This window comes from Cannabis sativa, chromosome 2, assembly GCF_029168945.1.
Source record: "Cannabis sativa cultivar Pink pepper isolate KNU-18-1 chromosome 2, ASM2916894v1, whole genome shotgun sequence".
NCBI classification, from domain to species: Eukaryota; Viridiplantae; Streptophyta; class Magnoliopsida; order Rosales; family Cannabaceae; genus Cannabis; species Cannabis sativa.
This window is the reverse complement of record NC_083602.1, coordinates 50,759,764-50,784,074: the sequence shown is the minus strand read 5'-3', so window position 1 is coordinate 50,784,074 and position 24,311 is coordinate 50,759,764. Positions and strand designations below refer to the sequence as shown.

General features: G+C 31.0%; 1 protein-coding gene and 1 non-coding gene across 3 annotated transcripts; one reads left to right on the top strand and one right to left on the bottom strand.

Moving 5' to 3' along the window:
* Positions 1–7,691: 7,691 nt before the first annotated feature.
* Positions 7,692–7,794, bottom strand: LOC115721568 (small nucleolar RNA R71). Its single transcript, XR_004012583.2, has one exon. It is a non-coding gene; the product is annotated as a small nucleolar RNA R71 (small nucleolar RNA).
* Positions 7,795–13,495: 5,701 nt separating this feature from the next.
* Positions 13,496–17,290, top strand: LOC115719686 (uncharacterized). Of its 2 annotated transcripts, none has more exons than XM_030648827.2 (9): positions 13,496–14,121; positions 14,633–15,160; positions 15,257–15,322; positions 15,407–15,573; positions 15,660–15,819; positions 15,912–16,002; positions 16,098–16,468; positions 16,547–16,651; positions 16,752–17,290. In XM_030648827.2, exons 1-9 carry the CDS (start codon positions 13,990–13,992, stop codon positions 17,046–17,048), a joined length of 1,917 nt encoding a protein of 638 aa, XP_030504687.2. In that variant the 5' UTR covers positions 13,496–13,989; the 3' UTR covers positions 17,049–17,290. The 2 variants fall into 2 exon arrangements, with proteins under 2 accessions (XP_030504687.2, XP_030504686.2); XM_030648826.2 differs by having other exon boundaries at positions 16,749–17,290.
* The last annotated feature ends 7,021 nt before the right edge of the window (positions 17,291–24,311 follow it).

The following is a 24,311-nucleotide window of genomic DNA, read 5'->3' as shown; positions in this document are numbered from 1 at the left end:
TGCCTCTTCCATTGCAAGCAATTTTGTATCAAACTGTCGGGAAGAACTCGAACAATTTTTCGAACCAAGACAGATTCATCTAGTTTTTCTCCCAAGGCAAAAAACTCATTAGAAATATCAGATAATCTTTCATAAAAATCATTTAAAGTTTCAGTATCTGACATTCTCAATTCATCAAATCTAGTTTGAAGCATGGTAAATCGTGATCTCTTTACATCAGCAGTACCTTCAAATTGAATTTGAAGGATTTCCCATGCTTCTTTTGCAGATTCACAAGATGAGATTAATTTAATAAAACCTTCACCAACACCATTAAAAATAGCATGTAAAGCCTTATTATTATAACCAGACAGTTTTTCATCTTCAGTGGTCCAACTGAGTTCAGATTTTACCTGAGTATTACCTTTTTCATCATTTTCAGTAGGTTGAGACCAACCTGTAAGAATAGCTCTCCATGCTTTCTCATCTTGCGATTTGATGAAAGCTCTCATCCTGACCTTCCAATAAGGATAATTCGACTCATTCAATAGAGGAGGTCTAGAGATGGAACTTCCTTCTGCAAACAAAGACATCTCACACAAAACAAGTTAAACGGAATAACCTCAAGATCTCACTAAGAATTTAGTGACTTGCTCTGATACCAATTGAAATTCCGTATTTTAATATTCCCAGTTTGATTATTTAATTAAATGATTAATTAAATGCGGAATAATAAAAGCTGATAAAACGATTTTACGTAGTTACGAATGCAACTCCGTAACTCCAGAGAAACCCAGAAAAACAAACAGTGCATAAAAGTAAAAACACACAAGATTTTTGTACGTGGTTTCAACAATCCTTTCAGATTGTTACTAGTCCACGGGGCCACGCCCAGAGATAAGATTCATTAGATCGGTATCAAAAATACAAAGTAATTGACTTATGCATAAATAAACTCCCTCTTATTGTATGCCGCAAGCTTGATGTATTCCACCTACTAACCGAATCTTGATAAAACTCCAAGTGCTCGAACTCCCTTCGATCACCTTGAAGAGTGCTTGAATCCTCCCGATTCAAGGCTTAAAGGCTATCTCCCGAAAGCCTATACAACCATCTCCCGAAGGTTGTGTGCTTGTATCCTCCCGATGCAAGACTTCAAAAGCAATCTCCCGAAAGCTTGTAAATACCCTTCTCCCGAAGGTGCACTGATGTTCTTCTTCGTTGTAGACTTGAATACAGACTCAAGACAATACAAACAACAAATAAACAGAGTAAGAGTAGAACAACTCTTCTCTACAAATCAAAGACTCTCTTTTCTAAAGATATGAATGAAATTCAAAGATACAAGAGAGGTACCAAGAGAGGTACTAAACAAAGACACTCTTTCCTTAAGATATGAAAGCAATTCTAAGTGTGTGAAAGAGATACAAAAACTAGCAGCTATGGGATGTATTTATAATGAATATACATCTCATAGACAGCTTACATTCGGTCTGAACAAGACCTCAACCCACTAGAAACTTCCCTAAAATAATTCTTCAATCGATCCAGGAATTTAGTTTCTGTACATACAGAATCGTGGGCAGTAACTACAACTTTCCTTTTATAGAAAAGGAAAGTCTAGCTCCGGTTTTCTCTTCAAGAAACCTGATCTTAGAAAATGGGAAACTCAACACAAGATCAGAATAACAGCTGGTTAGCAAAGAATCAATGTGTAATCAAAACTTACCATTTTTACCTCAATTTCCATAAATAGGAAAGCTAGTCAACTTTCCTTCCAAGTTTAGATTTACACAAATAGGGAAACCACAATATATGCCAGCCGAAATATGCAATAAATAATAAAATATTTTTGTCAATTAAATATGCCAAAAATGGAATTAACATAAATATTTATAAATGAATTCAGTTACTGATATTTATGAGAAAATTTCTCAACTACTTGAGAGAATATCTCAACAACTTTGAAATATCTTTAATCACTTTTCAAATTAATATTTACCTAATTGAATTAATAATTAATTAATCCAAAAAGACAAATCTAATAGGGACAAGACAATGCTATAGGTGTCTACCATTAGGACAAGGTTGGTGTCTTTTGTCCTGATAACTTTTGTCCTAACAAATTTTGTCTCGACAAATTTTGTCTTAACAGCTTTTGTCTTTTTTCTTATTTAATTAATTTGAAAAAATTATATATTTATTACAAAAATAATAATTACTATTTTGGAAATTCAAAATAGATTTTCTTCAAACATCTTTGTACAACACTTTATCTCTATCTTTGATAGTGTTTCAAGGTGGCAGTTTAAGGACTATGGACCTATAATTATAAACTCTAATAAAGTAGATTATTTATTAAATCTCATCAACTAAATAATATCTTGTTTATTAATTTCATGATTACTCCACTATAAATATGGAATTGCACTCTTAATAATTATAGAACTATATATATTTACTGAGTTTAACGGTAGTGTCCATTGATATAATTAATTCCAGTGATTAGCTCTCTATGTGTTGGTTCGTAATTAGTTTTGGTCAAAATACTGTTTTACCTTTCTAATTACTTCTTTTCATATAGTTCTATTAATTCACTAGTGGAAGTATAATTCAAGATCTCATCTCAATTTGTGTACAATATTCCAGTTATAGAATTAACACTTAAAAGGAACCAACATTCGATCCGTTAGGAAAGTCAAAATTTCATAATTGTACATCATGTTCCTAGCCATCCATGCTATTAGATTCTCAAAATAGAAGTTGTAAGAATCATCTTCTTTGATAAACTTTAATGAGTGAATCAAAGAAACTAATAACATGAACAGGAGTTCATGATAACTCAAGATTTAAACACTATTTATCATCGTTATATATGTTATGAATTAGGTATTTATGATAAATGACATGTTAATAAATTTATTCATATCGATCATTGTCATATATACTCTCTATTATATACAGTGCCTTCACTTTGATGTCTCTGTAATCTTAGCCAAGATTACTTGCACCGAAGAACAGGCATCAGTGAATTATACTAGCAACTATTGATTAAAGATTCTATAACTTCAATATATTGCTGATTGTTTTATTCATAGCTAAGTAGTCTTAGTTCTTTGTACAGCTACAAGCCACAACCTCATTTATGAATAAGGAATTTTTTTGATATTTAATATAAATTATTTAATAATAAATATTAACAATTTAACATTTACACATATATATAACTTTTTATTTAATAATCAAAAATATTTTTACTGACTTTTCAGGGCATAAACCCTAATAGAAAAAAAAGCATATGTAAACCATCCACATCAGAGCATGTGGCATGTTCCTACAAATAGGCGTGCTTTGTATAACCATAACATCATAACACAACCCCTCCGAGAGGAAACTAAAGGGTCAAGTAATAACAAGTCCCAACTTACAAAATTGTAAGATGGAACTTGGGGGGTAAATATTGCCCATATTTCTTTTTACCAAAATACGTAGCAGTTTGAGACTCAGCCACATGTTCATTGGCCCACAATACATTGATTATTTAGATTGTAACAATAGATAATTCATAGTATCTCTATATATTTAGCATATAGAGCATTCTATGTAATCAGGAGTGTAATTCTAAATTTATAGTGGAGTCAGGAGGAATTGATAAGATAGGAAATTTACTTGGTAAATTTTAGATCTACTTATTGGGAGCTTGGTTACATAGGCTCATTGTCCCCACAGTGTCTAGGATAATATCATCTTGTAGACTCAACTAATTGATTTAATAAGTCAATCAGAATTCGAAAATAAACTATGTCTTATTTGAGAATTTTCACCAAATTTGGACATTTTTGAAAAGAAAAGAGAAATAGGAGTTTATTTGTCAATTAGTACACTTTTTGGGTCTAATTAATAAATATAGTTAAATTATATTCTACTTGATAATTATTAAAATAAAATTAGTATTTAAATAATTAGAAGAGATAAGTGGTAAAATAGAAATAGACACACTGATTCATTTAAATGAAATAAAGTGACATAAATCTAACTCTAAAGCCCATATACAATTCGGCCGTAAGAGTTAATTCAGCCCACGTCTTTATTTTAAGCTCATCTCATCTAAACTCAACTCTAAGTGAAGCCTATAAATAGAAAGAGAAGAGAGTTTTTTCTACTAATGATTTCTAAGCTAGAAAATCCTAAAAAGCTCACTTCTTCTTCTCTTTAATTTTCAAAACTTCGGAGGCTATTTTCTCTTGAATTTCTTCATAAAATTTTCGCGCTCCTTAGTGTTGAGAACTTGCCCACATATTTCAAAGCAATACTCAACATAGTGAAAATGACTATGTAGTCACTTTGTCACCAGAAGGAGAATCCAGGTTCAGACCTTGATCATACTCTGCAATAGAAATAATTAAGGGTTAGAGATCTGAACGGAAGGAATCATATTATTCCGCTGCCATCAATATACGTTTTCTATAACTTTTATGTATTTAATTCATTGTTTTAGGAAATTTATATTCAGGATATTAGATTATAGAACTATAATCCAACATACATGTTAGTAAATCTAAATCTTGGTAAAATATTTTCAACACTCTATTCTTCATCCCTCCTAGGCTCCTTCAAAATATAGCCTAAATATTAATCCTTGTCTCTTCATTTTCTCATCGTATTTTACAATTTTTCTCTTACTAGTAATAGATATTAGGGTTGACAATTTGTATTTGTGTGTCGATAATATTAAAGTAAACTTAAACACAATCATGATGAGTTTAATTAGCATATCACACGACACAATAATACAACTATAACATAATTATTAAGATAAATAAGATTTATTTGTTAGCAAAAAAATATGAAACTTAAGATAATTTATTAATTTTATCTTGTCAACACGATTATGACACGAGATGATTATCAAACATATGATATAATTATGACACGATACTATTAGGGTTCGTTTGGTATGCAAGACTAGACTGAATTTGACTGAAAATGATTGGACTAGACTAGACAAGATTGAATTATGCTGAAAGAAATCTTGTGTTTGGTTTAAAAATAGACTGAACTATTTTATTTATTTTCTTTTTAAAAAAAACTTAAATTAAAAATAAAAATATATAATAATAATAAATAGAAATAATTAATTCACAACAAAGAAATAAAAATAAATAAATTAGAAATAAAATAAATTAATATATCATATATAATCAAATATATAATAAAATAATTTATCATATTTTTATTTAATAAATAATTAAAATTGTAAAATAAAAATACTTGAATAATATAAATTATTTATGCTAAACACTAATTTAATACAAATATTAATTTTTTGAAATATTAATATAATTTTTTTAGTAATTTAAAAGGAATATATAATTTTATTGTCATATTATTTATTTTAGAATCAATTTAAGTAACTATTGTTTAAATAATATTATTTTAAATTTTGATAGGTTATGTATGATAATTCAAAATTATACATTTTTAATAATTTTAATGAATAAGTTCTTGATAAAAAAATTTATAATAAATTTGTAATAATTCTTCTATTTAAATTCTCATTAAATTTAAAATATATTAACAAAATCAAGATTTAAAAAACAATAAAAAAAATCTCATCTGTTGTTAGGCTATTTTTAGCCTAAGTTTCGGGTCACATTTTATAGTTGTTTTCCTTCTTTATTATTATTTTTAGAATAGAATTACGCTTGTTTTCTTTGATTTCAGGTTTCTACACTTGGAATGTATAAATTGGACAAATTTCGGAAAACAGTGATCTATAAAATAGAGAAAATTTTGAAAGAGAATAAAGCTGAAACTTCAAGCCTGAATTCGACTATGTTCTGATCATATTTTGGAAAAAGTCAAAACATAAAAGTTTTAGATCTCTTTCTTATCTTTCCAACGCATCTTGAATCAGCTCATTTGGAGTTTGGATGAGAAAGTTATGCTCATTTTACTAAAACAGATCGAAGCTGAAAATTCCATCTCGCCGCGGCGAGAATTCCATGGCCGCGGCTAGAAAGTCTGGGCAGAAACGTAGTTTTTTGATGCACTTTTGGCCGCGGCGAGACCACTTTTGGCCGCGGCGAGATCCCGTACGGACCAGGGGCATTTTCGTCCATCGAACCCTAAATTTCAATTATAAATAGAAAATTGCGATTGGAAGTCTGGGAGAGCGATTTGGAACCCTAAAACACAGCTGAGAGCGGCAGGAAGAGCATAGAGATCAAAGTGAAGATCCAGAATTCATCCACCAACAGTTTCTTTCTCTATTCCTCTTTAATTTATTTATGTTGAATATTGTTATAGGAATGGTTATGGATTTGTTTCTGAACTAAATTTCCCATTTAGGGAGGATGATGATTGTTGTTTAATGTTTTGCCTAGTTAATGTTTAATTACCATTCCTCAATTCTTGTGTGTGAAATTATCTTAATTTGTTCTTAATTTCATGTTTAAGATTGATCACCTTGTGCATGCTCTATGATCTCAATTCGAAATCTGAAAAGTGAGAATTGAGAATGCTAAAATTAAGATAATCAATGTTCTATGTGAAACGAAAGTATTTGCATGACTTATGTGACGAGTAGATTATTGCTTAATGCTGATTTCATGTTAGTTTAATTAAGGAATTAATTAGATAACATGTGATTTAGAATCTAGAAGATCTGAAAGGAGCTAGGTTATTTCATAATCTGTCATTCACTCCAAGAATAGGATAGTAATTAAGCATTAACGATTTGGGTAAACAACAACAGGATTCTCCTCCCTATTGTCTCATCTTGCTCAACTTTAAATTGTGTTATTAAGTTTTCTGAATTTCTTTCAAATTTTACTGTTTTTAAATCATAATTGCTTTTGATTTACCGAATAGAATCATAAGTATAATTTAGTGGTACTTAATCCAATTCCCTGTGGGATCGACCTCACCTGTGTGAGATTTACTACTTGATTGCGTATACTTGCGTAGTGTTTAAAATTATAGCAACAAGTTTTTGGCGCCGTTGCCGGGGAATTGTTAAAGATTAATATTACATAAAATTATACTAACTTCTACTTTGGTATATTTTCTCTTGCTGATTTTTCTAACCTTTTTCTTGCAATATTTTCTTGATTTATTTCAGGAATCCTAAGTGCATGCGCCGTCAAGGACAAACAGTCATATTACCAGTTGATCCTGAAATTGAGAAAACTTGCAGGAGGAATCGAAAGAACAAGAGGCAAGAAAGAGTTTCAAAGAATCGCCGAAACATCGTAAGATCATGGCTGCGAATGTGAACAATAATGCTGGAAACAATGGGGGTAATAACGGTAATAATGGAGGTGCCGTGGAAGATCAAGCTAATGGCCGTAGCTTGAGAGATTACATTCTCCCTACTCTGACGGGAGTGCAGTCATGTATCAGGCCACCGGCAGTGGATGCGAATAACTTTGAGATCAAACCTGCCATACTCCAGATGGTGCGATCTTGATCCGGTTGGTGGGCTCCCTTCTGAAGATCCTAATCTGCATCTCTCGAACTTCATGGAACTGTGTGAGACTTTTAAAGTCAATGGAGTTAGTGATGATGCCATTCGTCTGAGACTGTTTCCATTCTCACTCAGAGAACGAGCCAAGAGCTGGTTGAATTCCCTGCCACCCAACTCTATTGCCACTTGGAATGACTTAGCCACGAAATTTTTGTCAAAGTTCTTTCCTCCAGCAAAGTCAGCCAAGTTGCGAGGTGAAATCAACAACTTCGACAAGATAATGAATCTCTCCATGAGGCTTGGGAGAGGTTTAAAGATCTAATCAGAAAATGCCCTCATCATGGCATAGAGAAGTGGATGCTGGTTCACAATTTCTACAACGGGTTGGTTGGTAACACTAGAACTCTGATAGATGCAGCAGCTGGTGGAGCTTTTATGAGAAAGAGTGCTAATGAGGCTTACGATCTATTGGAGGAGATGGCTCTAAACAATCAGCAGTGGCCAACTGAAAGGAGTCAAACTAAGAAAGCAGCTGGTGTGCTAGAGGTTGATGCCATCACAAAGTTGACAGCTCAGGTTGAGGCCTTAACAAAGCTGATTGCAGGGCAAGCTAAACAAGCCCAAGTTATTTGTGAGATATGTGGAGGCAACCATCACTTTTCGGAGTGTCAGGCAGATGTGGATAACTTGCCAATGGATCAAGCAAAAGCCATTGGGAACTACTCCCAAAATAATAATTATGGGCACAACCAACAGGGGTTCTACCAGCAGAGAAATCAGCCCCAACAAAACCAACAACAAAGTCCTAGTGGAGGCTCCAATATCCAAGCTGATTTATTGCTCCAATTTGTGATGGAAACTAGAGCCTCTATTAAAACTCTAGAAACTCAAATGGAACAATTGGCTACTCAAGTGGCAAAACAAGCTCAAGGAAATTCACCTAGCACTAGTGAGGCAAAAGGAAAAGAGCAATGTAAAGCAATTTCCTTGAGGAGTGGAAAGAATTATGATGGGCCTGATGTGGTACAACCATTGAATGAAGAAGTTAAAGATCAATCAGCACCAACTCCAACATCAATAGAAAAGAAGGCTACTGATAGTCCTGCACCACAACAACAGTCTCCACCAGTCAGTATCGATCATCATGTGAAGATACCTTATCCTCAGAGACTCCGAAAGACCAATCTAGACAAGCAGTTCTCAAAATTTCTAGAGGTCTTTAAAAGACTACATATCAACATTCCTTTTGCGGAGGCCTTGGAGCAAATGCCAACTTACCTGAAGTTCATGAGAGAAATTTTGGCTAAGAAAAGGAAGTTGGAAGAATTCGAGACAGTGGCACTCACTGAGGAGTGCAGTGCAATTTTGCAAAAGAAACTACCGCCCAAGCTTAAAGATCCGGGTAGTTTCAATATTCCATGCTCTATAGGGGGTTCGGTGGAAACTAAAGCTCTATGTGATCTGGGAGCAAGCATTAATCTAATGCCTTTGTCTGTCTTCAAAAGGCTAGGATTGGGAAAAGCAAAGCCCACAACAGTGACTTTACAACTAGCGGATCGTTCTCTAACTCATCCTCGTGGGATAATTGAAGATGTACTGGTGAAGGTTGGTAAGTTTATCTTCCCTGCTGATTTCCTAATTCTTGATATGGAGGAAGATTCAACTATTCCCATTATTTTGGGAAGACCATTCTTAGCCACGGGGCGAGCATTAATAGATGTTCAAAAGGGGGAGTTAAAGTTGCGAGTGCAAGATGAAGAGGTCAATTTTAATGTTTTTGCCCCAACTGACATTCCTACCTGTTGCAAGATTGAGGTGGTGAATGGTTCTTTTGTTAAAACTGATAAGAAGAAAGCAAAGCCTAAAGAGCGACTTCAAACGACTCAGCGTCGTTGGAAAAGATTGATGTGTGGTAGTTCTGAAGGTGAGCTTACTCTTGTGCAAAACTCTGAAATCAACACTATTGGTGGTAAATTTTCTTCATTTGGTACGAGGGCTCTTTTGGATGCAAAGGGTGGACTTGATCCCTTCTGATGGGGCTCAGGTAAGTTTCTCTCAACCACAATTTTATTTTAACACATTGGGGACAATGTGCATCTTTAGTTTGGGGGGAGAGATTTAAAATTTTTAGTTTTTTTGTTCAGTTTTTTTCGTTTTTTTAGTTAGTTTTTGTTTTTGTTAGTGTCATGTGTTGATAATTGAGCTGGAATATTGATTGACTTACTGTTATTCACTTGTGCAATGGATTGAAATCTTAATTGTGTGCTTGACTCATAACTTTTTGAATTAAATTGGATGTGTATTAGAAGGTTGCTCATGTAGATGTAAAACATTTATTTTTGACGCATATCACTTTTGTTCTACTTGGATTGTGGAATGATTGGTTTAACATGGAATAGAATTTGTTTGACATACTCTCTTGAAGCGAAATTCTTGTTGATTTTTGTTTGGAAAGTGATTTAGGCAAATTTTCTTTGGATCGATTGAGCCTTTCAAGCCTACCTGAAAAGTTTTATCCTTAGTTACCCAAAGTTGAGCCTTAGCCTATTTCAAAAAAAAAAAATAAAAAAAATAAAAAAAAATATATATATATATTCACCACTTAACTAAGCTTAATTCGTTATCTTTAACTACTTTCATTCTCAACGTACCTTATTATGCCATAAGCTTTTAATCAAGTTTGGGGGGAATGAAGTGTGTAAGTGGGGAATAATTTTTGCAGTAAGAGATTAAAAAAAAAATTAAATAGTTGTCATGTGTTGTGCCTCTATTGAAAAAAAGAAAAGAAGAAAGAAAAAAACAAAAGAAAAATGAAATGTGATAATTTCTTCTTGAGAATCAATTGTGAACAATGAGGTAGGCACATAGGAAAAAAATATGCAATCTCTTAATATCTTCTTTGGGATGAAAAAATGGATAAGTGTGGGTGCTTGCTTGGTTAATTGTGCTTATGGTATAACGTAGCTTAAATGACTTGTCACCTACCCATGTACCTAAGCCACGTTGTGATAATCGAAAAAGACCTATTGATTCCAAAGAAAAATTTGTCAACATTAGTGGAGAGAGGTATGTCATCCAAACTTATTGATCATGTGTTAGTGGAATGTCGGGAAGTGTAGAATGGTTGTGATATGAACGTCAAATACTTCTAAATTGTACATCCAAGTTAGTTCTTAGAGTTATTGAGTTGAAATTCTGGTTATTGATTGCTTGAAGTTGTGCAGGTGGTAGTGGTAGTTCAATCATTGGAAGGTTTAGTTATCTATTACATTGTTTTTTTTAGTTTAGTTGAGTTTTAGCTTTACTCGGGGGCGAGTAAAGATTCAGTTTGGGGGAATTTGTTAGGCTATTTTTAGCCTAAGTTTCGGGTCACATTTTATAGTTGTTTTCCTTCTTTATTATTATTTTTAGAATAGAATTACGCTTGTTTTCTTTGATTTCAGGTTTCTACACTTGGAATGTATAAATTGGACAAATTTCGGAAAACAGTGATCTATAAAATAGAGAAAATTTTGAAAGAGAATAAAGCTGAAACTTCAAGCCTGAATTCGACTATGTTCTGATCATATTTTGGAAAAAGTCAAAACATAAAAGTTTTAGATCTCTTTCTTATCTTTCCAACGCATCTTGAATCAGCTCATTTGGAGTTTGGATGAGAAAGTTATGCTCATTTTACTAAAACAGATCGAAGCTGAAAATTCCATCTCGCCGCGGCGAGAATTCCATGGCCGCGGCTAGAAAGTCTGGGCAGAAACGTAGTTTTTTGATGCACTTTTGGCCGCGGCGAGACCACTTTTGGCCGCGGCGAGATCCCGTACGGACCAGGGGCATTTTCGTCCATCGAACCCTAAATTTCAATTATAAATAGAAAATTGCGATTGGAAGTCTGGGAGAGCGATTTGGAACCCTAAAACACAGCTGAGAGCGGCAGGAAGAGCATAGAGATCAAAGTGAAGATCCAGAATTCATCCACCAACAGTTTCTTTCTCTATTCCTCTTTAATTTATTTATGTTGAATATTGTTATAGGAATGGTTATGGATTTGTTTCTGAACTAAATTTCCCATTTAGGGAGGATGATGATTGTTGTTTAATGTTTTGCCTAGTTAATGTTTAATTACCATTCCTCAATTCTTGTGTGTGAAATTATCTTAATTTGTTCTTAATTTCATGTTTAAGATTGATCACCTTGTGCATGCTCTATGATCTCAATTCGAAATCTGAAAAGTGAGAATTGAGAATGCTAAAATTAAGATAATCAATGTTCTATGTGAAACGAAAGTATTTGCATGACTTATGTGACGAGTAGATTATTGCTTAATGCTGATTTCATGTTAGTTTAATTAAGGAATTAATTAGATAACATGTGATTTAGAATCTAGAAGATTTGAAAGGAGCTAGGTTATTTCATAATCTGTCATTCACTCCAAGAATAGGATAGTAATTAAGCATTAACGATTTGGGTAAACAACAACAGGATTCTCCTCCCTATTGTCTCATCTTGCTCAACTTTAAATTGTGTTATTAAGTTTTCTGAATTTCTTTCAAATTTTACTGTTTTTAAATCATAATTGCTTTTGATTTACCGAATAGAATCATAAGTATAATTTAGTGGTACTTAATCCAATTCCCTGTGGGATCGACCTCACCTGTGTGAGATTTACTACTTGATTGTGTATACTTGCGTAGTGTTTAAAATTATAGCAACATCTGTATGGATTATTTATTCCATCCGATGAGATAAATAATCCTACACATATATGATTAGCTGAATTAGTTATCTAGAGTTTCAACATGTTCAAACACTAAATTGGACAAATTAGTATGTCTAATGTAATCCAATCTTGCATGTCAAATAGGCCCTTAAGGTAAACATGAACATGACACGATTATTAAATGTCAAAAAACTCAAATTCAAATACAAACACAACAAGGTTATTAAACATATTACCAAACCTACTTATTTCGTATCATTTTCTAGTATTATCATAGTGTCGTAACCATATGCTTCCTAAATTAGTCCCTAAATAAATACATACAAGTTTGACTTCTAATTTCAACCTAAGAATAGAGTATAATCTATAATTTAGTCTCTAAAATATTATTATATGGTAAAATTTTGAAAATAATTAACATTCTATATAATACTTATTAAATAAAAAAATTTGAGATTCATTACACTAACAATAATAATTTTTTAAGGATATATTAATAGTAAACATCAAGGTTACTCTCTAGCATTTCTAATTTTTTATTATCTAATGTTTTTTTTTTTTAAATTTCAATCACTCATAATATTTATATAATTACTAAAATCTTATTATGAAATTATGACTTAATTTTCTGAATTGTTTTAAATTTTAACTTGAAATTATCAATTTTTCTTTTTGTGTGGAATATAAACCAAGACCAACTTTCTTACAAATTTTTAATTATTTATTAGATAAGACCAGCTTTCCAAGAAAACACCCAACCTTTTGAGGTAAACCAACACCATCCCAATTCCCAAATCCCAAATCCCATTTCCCAAAACTAAAAAAAGAATTTCCATATCACAAAGCCCCCACACTTGCCCCAAAGACCCTTGAGAAGAGACATTTCTAGATACAAATCAATAACCCACCTTGAAAATTGAGTACATATAAAAAAAATTAAAAAAAAAAAAAAGTAAGAGTGGAAACACTTCACTCCCATCAATCCCAATCTCAATTCCAATATCATAAAATAACTATACCAAAATTTCAAAACAAATATCAATCAATAATAAATAAATAAATAATGAGTTGTATATGTATGGAAACACTGAAACAAATTCTCTTCACCCAAGTCTCTAAACCCCCCATTCTACCTTACAAAACCTCAAACCACCAAAATACACCTTCCCCATCATTTCCCACAACCCAATGCCCACCTCCCACTCCATCATTTTCAGCAAGACCAGAAATGTGAAAAGAAAATTAATTTCTTAAATAAATAAATAAATAAAAAAGCTTTCTTTAGACTAGTAAAGTAAATAAATAATATTAGTCACTTCTCATGATTTCACATCAGTCGTTGGTTGGTTGATTATTATTAGTGTACCAAGTAAATTTTTCTTTTACTTTTTCATTTATATAGCTCAACTAATAGTCTAAATACTGATCATTAAAAGGGTAGTACTAAAGTTTCAATTTTTATTTATTTTTTTCTTTTTTCACACACGAAATATGAGATAATCAACAGAATTAAGAGGAAAAAATATGTTGTTTTCACCACAACCCTTCTGTCTTTGTTGGTTGCCACAGTGATTTAGACTTGAAAGCTCCCATCTTTTCATGTCTATTGACACTGATAGTTGATACATCACTTACTTTGCCTTGTTCATGTCCTCTTTTGACCCTTTTATTTTCCTCTTCTCTCTTCCTCATTCATCTTTCTCCAATACTGTTTTCAAGTAATCTGATACCCCATCAACAACAATCCCATTTTCCATCTTTCTCTCTTTCTCTTTCTCTCTCTTTCAGCTTCAATAAAGAGAGAAAAAAGAATAAATATCAAATAAAAATGGGGTCTTTGGGGATTGAAGCTGTAGAGAAGAAGGCAATGTGGCTTTATCCTAAGGTTATGGGATTTAATCCTTCTGAAAGATGGGGGCACTCTACTTGTTATGCTCAAGGGATTCTCTATGTATTTGGGGTATGTATAATTTTTTTTTGTTATTATGAATATGATTTTGGTTTCTTTCCCTCCTAATTGTTTGTTGTTCTAATATCACTATTAATGGTTGCAATATAAATAACTTACTTTCTATTTTCTTCTCTTTTCTTGGTTTAGTTCTTTACTTAAAGTATCTTCTGAGCTTGGCTTGGTCTGAGTTCTGTCTTACTCTGTATTTTTATTTTAATTTATTATGGAAATTAAATAGTTCTAGAGGGAAATGGAAGATGAACTTTGGTTGAAGCACACTGTTAAATTTTAAGCTCTCTAAAGTGGGATTTTAAGATATGGGGTTAAAACTATATAGAATTTGGTAATATATTTTACATCAAATTTGGAATTTGATTAAATTGGCTTTTATTAGCACAACATACTTCAAAGGTCAACTATTAATATCCAAAAATGTAATTGATCTCATTAGGAACTTAAAATGTTTTCATTCCAATGCTAAATATTGACCATTTTTTGCTGTTGTTTTCTATCATTTCAGGGGTGTTGTGGAGGCTTGCATTTTGGTGATGTTCTTCTGCTAAATCTTGACACAATGGTTTGGAATGCTCTTGTATCCACAGGCGAAGGCCCTGGCCCGAGAGACAGCCACAGCGCGGTTGTTGTGGGGCAGAAAATGGTGGTTTTCGGGGGTACAAATGGCTCGAAGAAAGTAAACGATCTGCATATACTAGATTTAGGAAAGAAAGAATGGATGCAACCCGAATGCAAAGGAACCCCGCCTTCACCTCGCGAAAGTCACACTGCTACACTAGTGAGTGATGAGAAGCTAGTGATATTTGGAGGCAGTGGTGAAGGTGAAGGAAATTACTTGAATGATTTGCATATTCTTGATCTCAAAACCATGACATGGAGTTCCCCTGAAGTTAAGGGTGATGTTCCTGTCCCTAGAGATAGTCATAGTGCTGTTACATTTGGAAACAAGCTCTTTGTTTATGGTGGAGATTGTGGTGATCGGTATAATGGCGATGTTGACATGCTCGATATGGATACCTTAACTTGGTCGCGGGTATAATTTCTTCGAAAAACAACATGTTATTGATTTACATGATTCTTTTTTTAAGTACTGAGTTTAATTTAAGCTCTGGTTTTTATGTTTCAATAGCTATCTGTGCAAGGATCTTCGCCTGGTGTAAGGGCGGGCCATGCTGCTGTAAACATTGGGACAAAGGCAAGTGATTGAGTTTGTTGTTAGAAAATTAAAATGGAAAGGAACATCATTGGTGTTTGGATCTAAGTTGCTTGTGATTTTCAGGTCTATGTCATTGGTGGAGTTGGGGACAAACATTACTACAATGATGTTTGGATCCTTGATGTGAGTACTTGCTCTTGGACTCAGCTTGTTATACGAGGCCAACAACCACAAGGGCGATTCTCTCACACTGCCATTGTTGCAGACTTTGATATTGCCATCTATGGCGGGTAATGTATCTTCTAATCTTGCTTAATTGTAAACTTCTAATGTAAGTAAGTAACTTTGTTAACTGTTGGGTGGTTTGTGATTTTAGATGTGGCGAGGACGAGCGCCCTCTCAATGAGTTATTGGTGTTGCAACTCGGAGCAGATCATCCCAATGGCCGTTACAACATTTCCATGTGCAAGATTTTTGGAAACCATTGGAACCAAGATAAGAGGAGGTCATTGAGAAGAGAAGGAAATAATGACATGGTTAGTAACTTGTTACCAAACCCCTTCAATCTTTAATTTCGTTATATGGACATGTAATCTCATAAGGGAGCTTATTATCTGTTTTGAACCAGAAAACAATATTTTTGGGGAACAATGTGGTAGTAAGGGAAAGAGCCTATGAACTAGAATCCGAAAGAAAACGGCCTTTTCCTTTCAATTCAGGTTGGTTAAACAGAGAAATCTCAATCTTGGTATGCATTGAGGCAATCAAATATATTTTAGTAACCATTATGTTTGTGTTTTGTTTTTGTTTTAAGATACTTTACACCCAAAGAGGAAAAGAACATCAACAGCGAAAGTATGGGATGTCGAATCAGAGCAAGAGGAGCATTCTCTTTCGCTTTCTCATAGTTCCTCGCCATCACTATCTGATCAAGAACAGACCACGACTCAAAGAGCCGCTGATTCAGTTACCGGTTCTCAAGGATTTAATTTGTTCAAGCAACTAAACGAGACTCCAAACAATGACAAACCTCGAAATGTTTCAAGTAGACAGAAAGAGTCGATAAACGCTGTACAAAGGACTTCAAAAGATCACCTTTTAGGGGAATGTCAATCCCAGACTAATAATGGTCACTTGGGTAGAAATAACACTCACTTCTTAGATCCAGGGTCAAATCAGCACCCGGTAAATTTTCGCTAGGCATTTATTGTTCTTGTGTTGTTTTGATTAGTTCTGCTTCTCATATACTCTCTTTGTCCATAGATTGGAGCTGAGGTTCGAGGAAAAGTCGATGGAGTATTCGACTCGGGTTATTTAATGACTGCAACTGTTAATGGAAAGCTATTCAGAGGAGTCTTGTTTGCACCAGTAATCTTCAAAAACCCAATGCCAATCATATATTATGCTCAAAGTTTAAATCTTTACACTGAAAAAAACTCATCTTTTTACTTTAAACTTTTTTAAGCAGGGACTTGGAGTCATCCCAAGAGGACCGGTTCTCCCACAAACCCCACACACGGCTGCAACTCAGCAGTTTCCTAGCTCGCCTCACACTGAACCGCGCTATAGGCTTTTCCAGCAACCGACGAAGAACTCAAGTCAAAGATCTGCTCAAAGCTTCCCACAAGCTCATCAAATGGCTAGACCATTTCCTGTGGTTAGACCTACTCCTTCTTCATCTTTGCCCAAAGAATCACCAAGCCTTAGAAGTGATCTTCAAGGTGTGATTTTAACACTGGGAGGACCCGGAAGCAGCCAACATTAGATGAAAGTTTTCATCTTTTTTCTGCTTCATTCAAGTTTTGTAAATCATGGGATATGTTTAGTCCATTTTGGGCTTTTTGTGTTCTTGTAGAGAGTTAGGTAAGTTAGTTGGTCTTAGTAATTTATCTAATTTTTGTATTTAGTTGGCTGTTATTTATGTTTTGTGAATGTAATGTATTTTTATGAGCTTTAATATCCATTACTTTTCACAATGATAATGCACTAAGGAAAATTGCAATTGAATTTTTTTTTTCTTGTGGAATGGTTATCCATAAAGTTTATCCAAATAATATGCCACTATCTATTTTTTAAAAATATATACATTGAAAGTGTATATGTAATAATTATCCCATTTTGGTGAATTGTCCTAATCAAATTATATAAAATGTCTTGAATATAAAGTAATGTGATATGTATATATATGTGAATAAATACATTCCATCTATTTTTGTCTTACTAGAAAGGAAATCATATAATACGCTACCGTGTCCAGATTTTATGCACTATTTCATATTTACTATTTGATGGTTATATGATATGACATTTCATATTGCTTATCTCAAGATAATAATAAAATCTCACCTCAAAAAATAATAAATACACATAATAAATACGTACATAGTGATATGAATTATGGTCAGTGTTAAATAAAAGAAAATATATATAGAGTGATTTTACTATGTATTTTCTTTATTAAAAAAGATGTACTGATACATTTTCTACTTTAACCACTTGAGGTTAGTTCAAGTAACCATAGGTGGGTGTGTGTGTTAGAGGTTTTGGGTTCGAGTCCCAGGTAAAAGATGATTGTAATATATAAACGTTTAAATAAATAAAAAAAAAAGATACATTCTCTGCGTGTAATTTTTGTCGTGTTAAATTTTTCCGAATTTCTTAAAATTTTGCAGGATGTCTTAAATAACTATAATTTATATGACCATGAGAAAAAGTTTGAGTAAAAAATTATTTCGGATACTAAAATGAATAGAGATGTATCGGTGCATCCCTTTTAAGAGAGTGCATTATAGAATTTTCTAAATATATATATTAGGGAAATTCTACAATGTACACCCTTAAAATGGATACATTGATGCACCTTTATCTATTTTAGCACCCGAAATAATTTTTTAGTCAAATTTTTTCTTATGGTCATGTACGTTATAGTTATTTAAGATATCTTGTAAATTTTTAAAAAATTTAGAAAAGTTTAACACGCCGAAAACTTCGTTCAAACAGTGTCTTGCACGCGTGACTATTTTATTTTATAGAGTGTAAAATAGACTATTTGAACATTATTTTCTATATTATAAATTATTCAATTTCTTAAAATTTTGTAGATTATCTTAAATAGTTATAACGTACATGAATATGAAAAAAAATTAGATTAAAAGATTTTTCTGGATGCCGAAACAAGTCAAGAGTGTATCAATACATCTTTTTTAAGGGGGTGTATTGTAGAATTACCCTATATTTTATATTTTATAATGCTTAACTTTTTTTAAATCCTTAAATAATTTAGGAAAATTCTACAATGTACCACTTTAAAATGGATATATTAATGCACCCCTATCTATTTTAGCATCAGAAATAATTTTTTAGTCAAATTTTTTCTCATGGTCATATACGTTATAGTTATTTAAGATATCCTGCAGAATTTTAAAAAATTTGGAAAAATTTAACACATCGAAAATTATGTTCAAACAGTGTGTTGCACGCGTGACTATTTTATTTTATACGCGTGTAAATTAGACTGTTTGAACATTGTTTTCTATATTGTAAATTATTTCGAATTTTTTAAAATTTTGCAGGATATCTTAAATAGCTATAACGTACATGAATATGAAAAAAAATTAGAATAAAATTTTTTTCTGGATGCCGAAACAAGTTAAGGGTACATCAGTACAACCCTTTTACGGAGGTGCATTGTAGAATTACCCAATAATTTACTATATTAATAATAAAATTCAAATAATTAGTTTTGATTATTTTAAATTTTATTTTTGATACTTTAAATTATTTAAATTCTTCTCAAAACAAAATAAATATAAGTTATAAATACAATATAAAATATTTACATGTAGAGACTAGAGAGCTTTAATATTTAAAAACTTGGAGAAATTTAAAATAATTGAAAATACAGAAAATATACACCGGCATATTGAATTATTATAATTTTTTTAAATAATTACAATGTATAATATCATATAAAAAATTTAGAGAAATGTTAAAATGCATAGTGGGGCCTAGCACTCTCTTACGTGTCTATATTACTATTGGTATAATTAAATATCATATTCCATATAATTAAATGTAATAACTTTTAAAAAGTATTGCTAACCAATTGCAAGGTAAAACGTGCTAGACACACCACTAATAACAATGCTTAAAAAAAATTAAGGGTATTTCTACAATAGACCCCACTAAAATGAGTGCACTAGTGCAACACCTAACTATTTCGACATTTAAAAGAATTTTTTAGTCTAATTTTTTATAATCGTGTACGTTATAGTTATTTAATACATTCTATAAAATTTTGAGAAATTCAAAATACTTTACAACATAGAATTTAATATTCAAACCGTCTATTTTACACACGTATAAAATAAAAAAGTCATGTGTGCAACACACTCTTTGATCCATATTTTTCAGCATGCTAAATTTTTTTAAACTTCTTAAAATTTTACAGAGTACTTTAAATAACTACAACGTCGACCATAAAAAAATTCAAACATTGTTATTAGACACTAGCAATTATAGTATTTCTTAAATATATTTTCTTAAATTAACTTTTAGCATTTTTCTAAAACTAATTGTATGTCAAGGGTAGATCATGGGTGCAGACAAAAATCCAATAATATATACTTGGTTTTTGACAATTTCGTATAAAAAAACAAAAATAAAATGGTAAAATAAAGAAAAAAAAAAAAGAAAAGTAAAAAAAAAAAATAACTGTTGGGCGTTGATTCCCCTGGTGGGGAGTGGGTCCCAAGAAGAGAGAATTGAGTTGAAGTGGGTTAGGGTGAGTTAATCTAGGTTGACACTGCTTTCACAGATTCGAAGAACCCCCGCGCATCGCGCGCGGGCTAACACCCCCAAAAGATAGAAAAGCGTCACTGTCAACCGTCCGATTGTGTCTGCTGACTCACCAAAACGACACTGATTGATTGTCGTTTATATGTTTGTTTATTTTATTTGTTGAAAGGGAGAGTCTTTTCTAACGTCACATGTCTGTCTTGTCACTGATGAATCGACGTTGAGTGCGTCATCCACGTAAGCTAACCTAAGCTAAGGTATATATCTCTGACTTGTTCTGTCTCTCCTCCACCACCACCCGTTACCACAGACTCACTTTAAAGTTTCTCAACAAATGTTAGACTTTTTTATTACACGTGTTAATTTTATATTGGTATAACATCATCGTATAATTATCAGCTCCACATTATTATTTAATGTATTATTTATTTTAATTATAAATATTAAGATAAATTATAATTTTAAATTTTATACACTTAAATATTTAATGTTTATTTTTAAATGCAAAAATACCTATTTTTACAATTCTCTTACACCATTACTAGCACTTCTGTTAACTCATATATATGGACATGTGAAGGGTTCAGATACATTACATTTTTTTAAAAAAACTTAATATTCTTAATATAAAAAACTAAATGCTACTTGTTTAAAAAAAAATCGATTCTCACAATAATTTTCACATGATATTGATACTTCAATTCGATAATCATATTCTATATACTGTACTGGTTCACTCAGCTATGGTAATTTAGTATTCCATCTCTCTTTTTTTTAAAAAAAACACAAATAGCATTTAGTTTTTAATATTAAGAATATTAAATTTTAAAATAAAATAAATAAATATAATACATTTTGGCCCTACATATATCCATATTTATGAGTTAACAAAAGTGGTAGTAACCGTATAAGAGAATTATAACATTAGGTATTTTTGCCTCCAAAAATAAACATTAAGTATTTAAGTGTATAAAAATATGAAATATTAGGTATTTATGGCGCAATTTACCCTAAATATTATTCTGAATTAAAAAAAAATCATATATTAATTGAATAAATTTAATTTCTTGATAAAATAAAAAGTGTTACGCTAAATTTAAAAGGGTAAATAATATTTTAAATCTTGTGTTTTTGTAAAAGTTACTAATTGGATGTTAAATGACAAAATAAACTCTATATTTTCCAAAATAATAAAAATAGGATCTTGAGCTCAATTTTTAACAATTTTATTTTTTAGTATAACTAACTTTAAGACAATTTCTAATACGAACAAATACAAAAAATATAATCAGTTTTGTCATAACATCTCTAGATCGTATTATTATTAAGTTTTATTTTGACAAAAAAATCAGTTCAAGATCCTATCTATACAATTTTGGAAAATACATGGTATATTTTGTCATTTAACAAAACAGAAAGTTCAATTAATAATTTTTGTAAAATATAAGGTCCAAAATGGTACTTACCCAATTTAAAGATAACTAATAAAATAATTGGTGTTGTATTGTGTAACATTTATATGAAATTCAATTTAATGAGGGAATGAGAAAATTTTGAGAATTAAGAAAATTTTGCGAGAATATTAAAAATTTAGATTGTAAGGATTAGTATGTGGAGAATTTGAAAATTTTGGATTGATTGAGAATACAATAAATTTGGATTTTGGTAGTTGGTTTGTGAAAAATATTAAGCATTTTGTGAATCCATTAATTATTTGGTAAGAAAGAAATTGTAATATTGAATTATATAAAAAGGATGTGTGACATTATATGAATAAAGAATTGGTGTGAAAAATGAATAATTATTAATGAGTATTTATAATATATATAAAGGGATTATTTCACAAATACATGAGAATAACAAAAAAATATATAAAAACACGGTTTCACGGATTTTAAATATTTTTATGATTTTTTTTAATTTTATTTAAATACATTTTTTTATGTTGTACTCTTGTTAATTTGTTGTTGATTATTTATATGTTATTTTCATGTTACTTTTATGTAGTTTCTATAGAAAATCATAAAAATATATATAAAAAAAAATCTTTAAACATAAAAATATAATTTTTTTACAAAAAATTGTATTTTATGTAATTATCCCTATAAAAAAATTCTAAGCTTCTAATGTCAAAAATTAAAATTATGTATATATATGTTACCATTTATTAAATTCAATAAAAAAAAAGACATGATACATATATAAAGAGGGCACCACTAGGAATAACAATTAGGGAGGCCAAACTATAATAGTTAAGTAATAAATATTTTAAAATATATTATTAAATTAATAATTAAAATTTAAATAAATAATGTCACTCTTGTATATTAAGGAAGTCATCTATAAGTAAATATATGCTAATTTTTTTTGCAATTTTTTTTTTATTATACACTAACAGTGAGCAAACAATTACTTAAAAAAAATTATATTCTATCTTGTTGTGAAGTGTAAAAATAAATTTGTAGTAGCTGTAAAACTAAAAGTGTAAAAGTAAGAGTTGCTACTACATACACAAGTAAAAAAATCTATCATTTTCTAATTTTTATTAATCATTACATAAATGCATCATATGTTATTTTTTATAAATATACTACTTTTTTTTTTTTTTTATGAATACCTTAATTTTTTATTTAACATCTAGATTTTTGACATTTGTTCATGCTCACTATTCTCTCACTATTCTTTGAGGTGGAAATAATAATAAAAAAAAAAAACCGATACATAATATATATATCCCGCATCTGAGTATTTTATTCTTCCAATAATACTGCGTTGAGGATTCTATAACTTTTGTTTTAATGTTATGATAATTCTATTTTTTTTTTTACCATCAATGCTTTGATTTTAATTTGACTATAAGGGGGCACTAACAAATGAATATATAACTACTCAGCGCTGATCTAAGTATTTTGGCGGTCTTGTGCAAAAGATTAAAATTATATTTTTTATTAAAAAAAAAAAGTTTCATTTACATTAAGACTATAATTCCATTACTAGTTTTTAGTTTCTTTTCTTTTTTTAAAGATATATTTCTAAACTTTTAATTATAAATTTTCTTATATAATAATAATAAAAAAAAGTATTTTCTTTCAAAAAAAATAAGCCTTTAAAAATAAAAGGCCTTGTGCAATGGTCTCAGCTGTCCAAAACTTGGGTTGACCCTATAATTACCTACATAACTAAAAATTATAAAAGACAATATGCACATGTATTTGGGTTGGAGGGGGCCAAGGCCACAGAACTACCTCAAGATCTTATCAACACAAGCACCTAAAATCAACCTCCAAGCTCAACACCAAAACTCAATTGAAATTTATAACCAATATCAATGTGAAGAAAATTTAAGAAAGAGAGAGGGGGGAAAGAGGAGTCAGTTTAGGGATGATCAAAACCAAAAAAATACCATCTAATTTCCTTCAAAAATTTCTTTTATTAAAAATACATTAAATGGTCAAAAAGACCAAAATGCCCTTAGGGCCAACATAGCATATACACAATCTCAAGGGCAAATAAGTCATTTAGTCATACACCATACTTAAATAAATTTCAGGTTATTCATATATCAATAACAAGCCAATTTAAAAATTCTGAAAATGTATTTTGGCCCCGAACCCAGTTCAGCCCAAATTACCCGATTGTGACTATACCGTGCCAACTTGTCCGAAAATACTTGCAGAAGGACAATACAAGTACACTATATAATAATATAGTCCATAAGCACGCAATTATATTCAATTCACAGTTTTACCATTCTCGGGTCAAAATTATGAAAATGCCCCTAGCTCACCAATGGGGTCTTAACATGTCATTTATCAAATTAATTCACATATAATAAATTATATAATAATATATTCTCATAATAATACATATTCAACTAGTTAGGGTTCGCTAATCCGTTTTTTAAATCTTAGGATATTACATTGCGACATACAATAAGAGAGAGTCTATTTATGCATAAGTCAATTACTTTATATTTTTTAGATCTATCTATGAATCTTATCTCTAGGTGTGGCCTCATGGACTAGTAATAATCTAAAAAGATTGTTGAAACCACGTACAAAAACCTTGTGTGTTTTTACTTTTCTGCATTATTTATTTTTTCGGTTTATTCTGAAGTTACAAAGTTGCCTTTTGTTAGCTACAGAAAAACTGTTTCAGTATCAGTTATATTATTTCGCATTTAATTAAGAAATTAATTAAATAATAAACTGGTAACTTTAAAATACGAAAT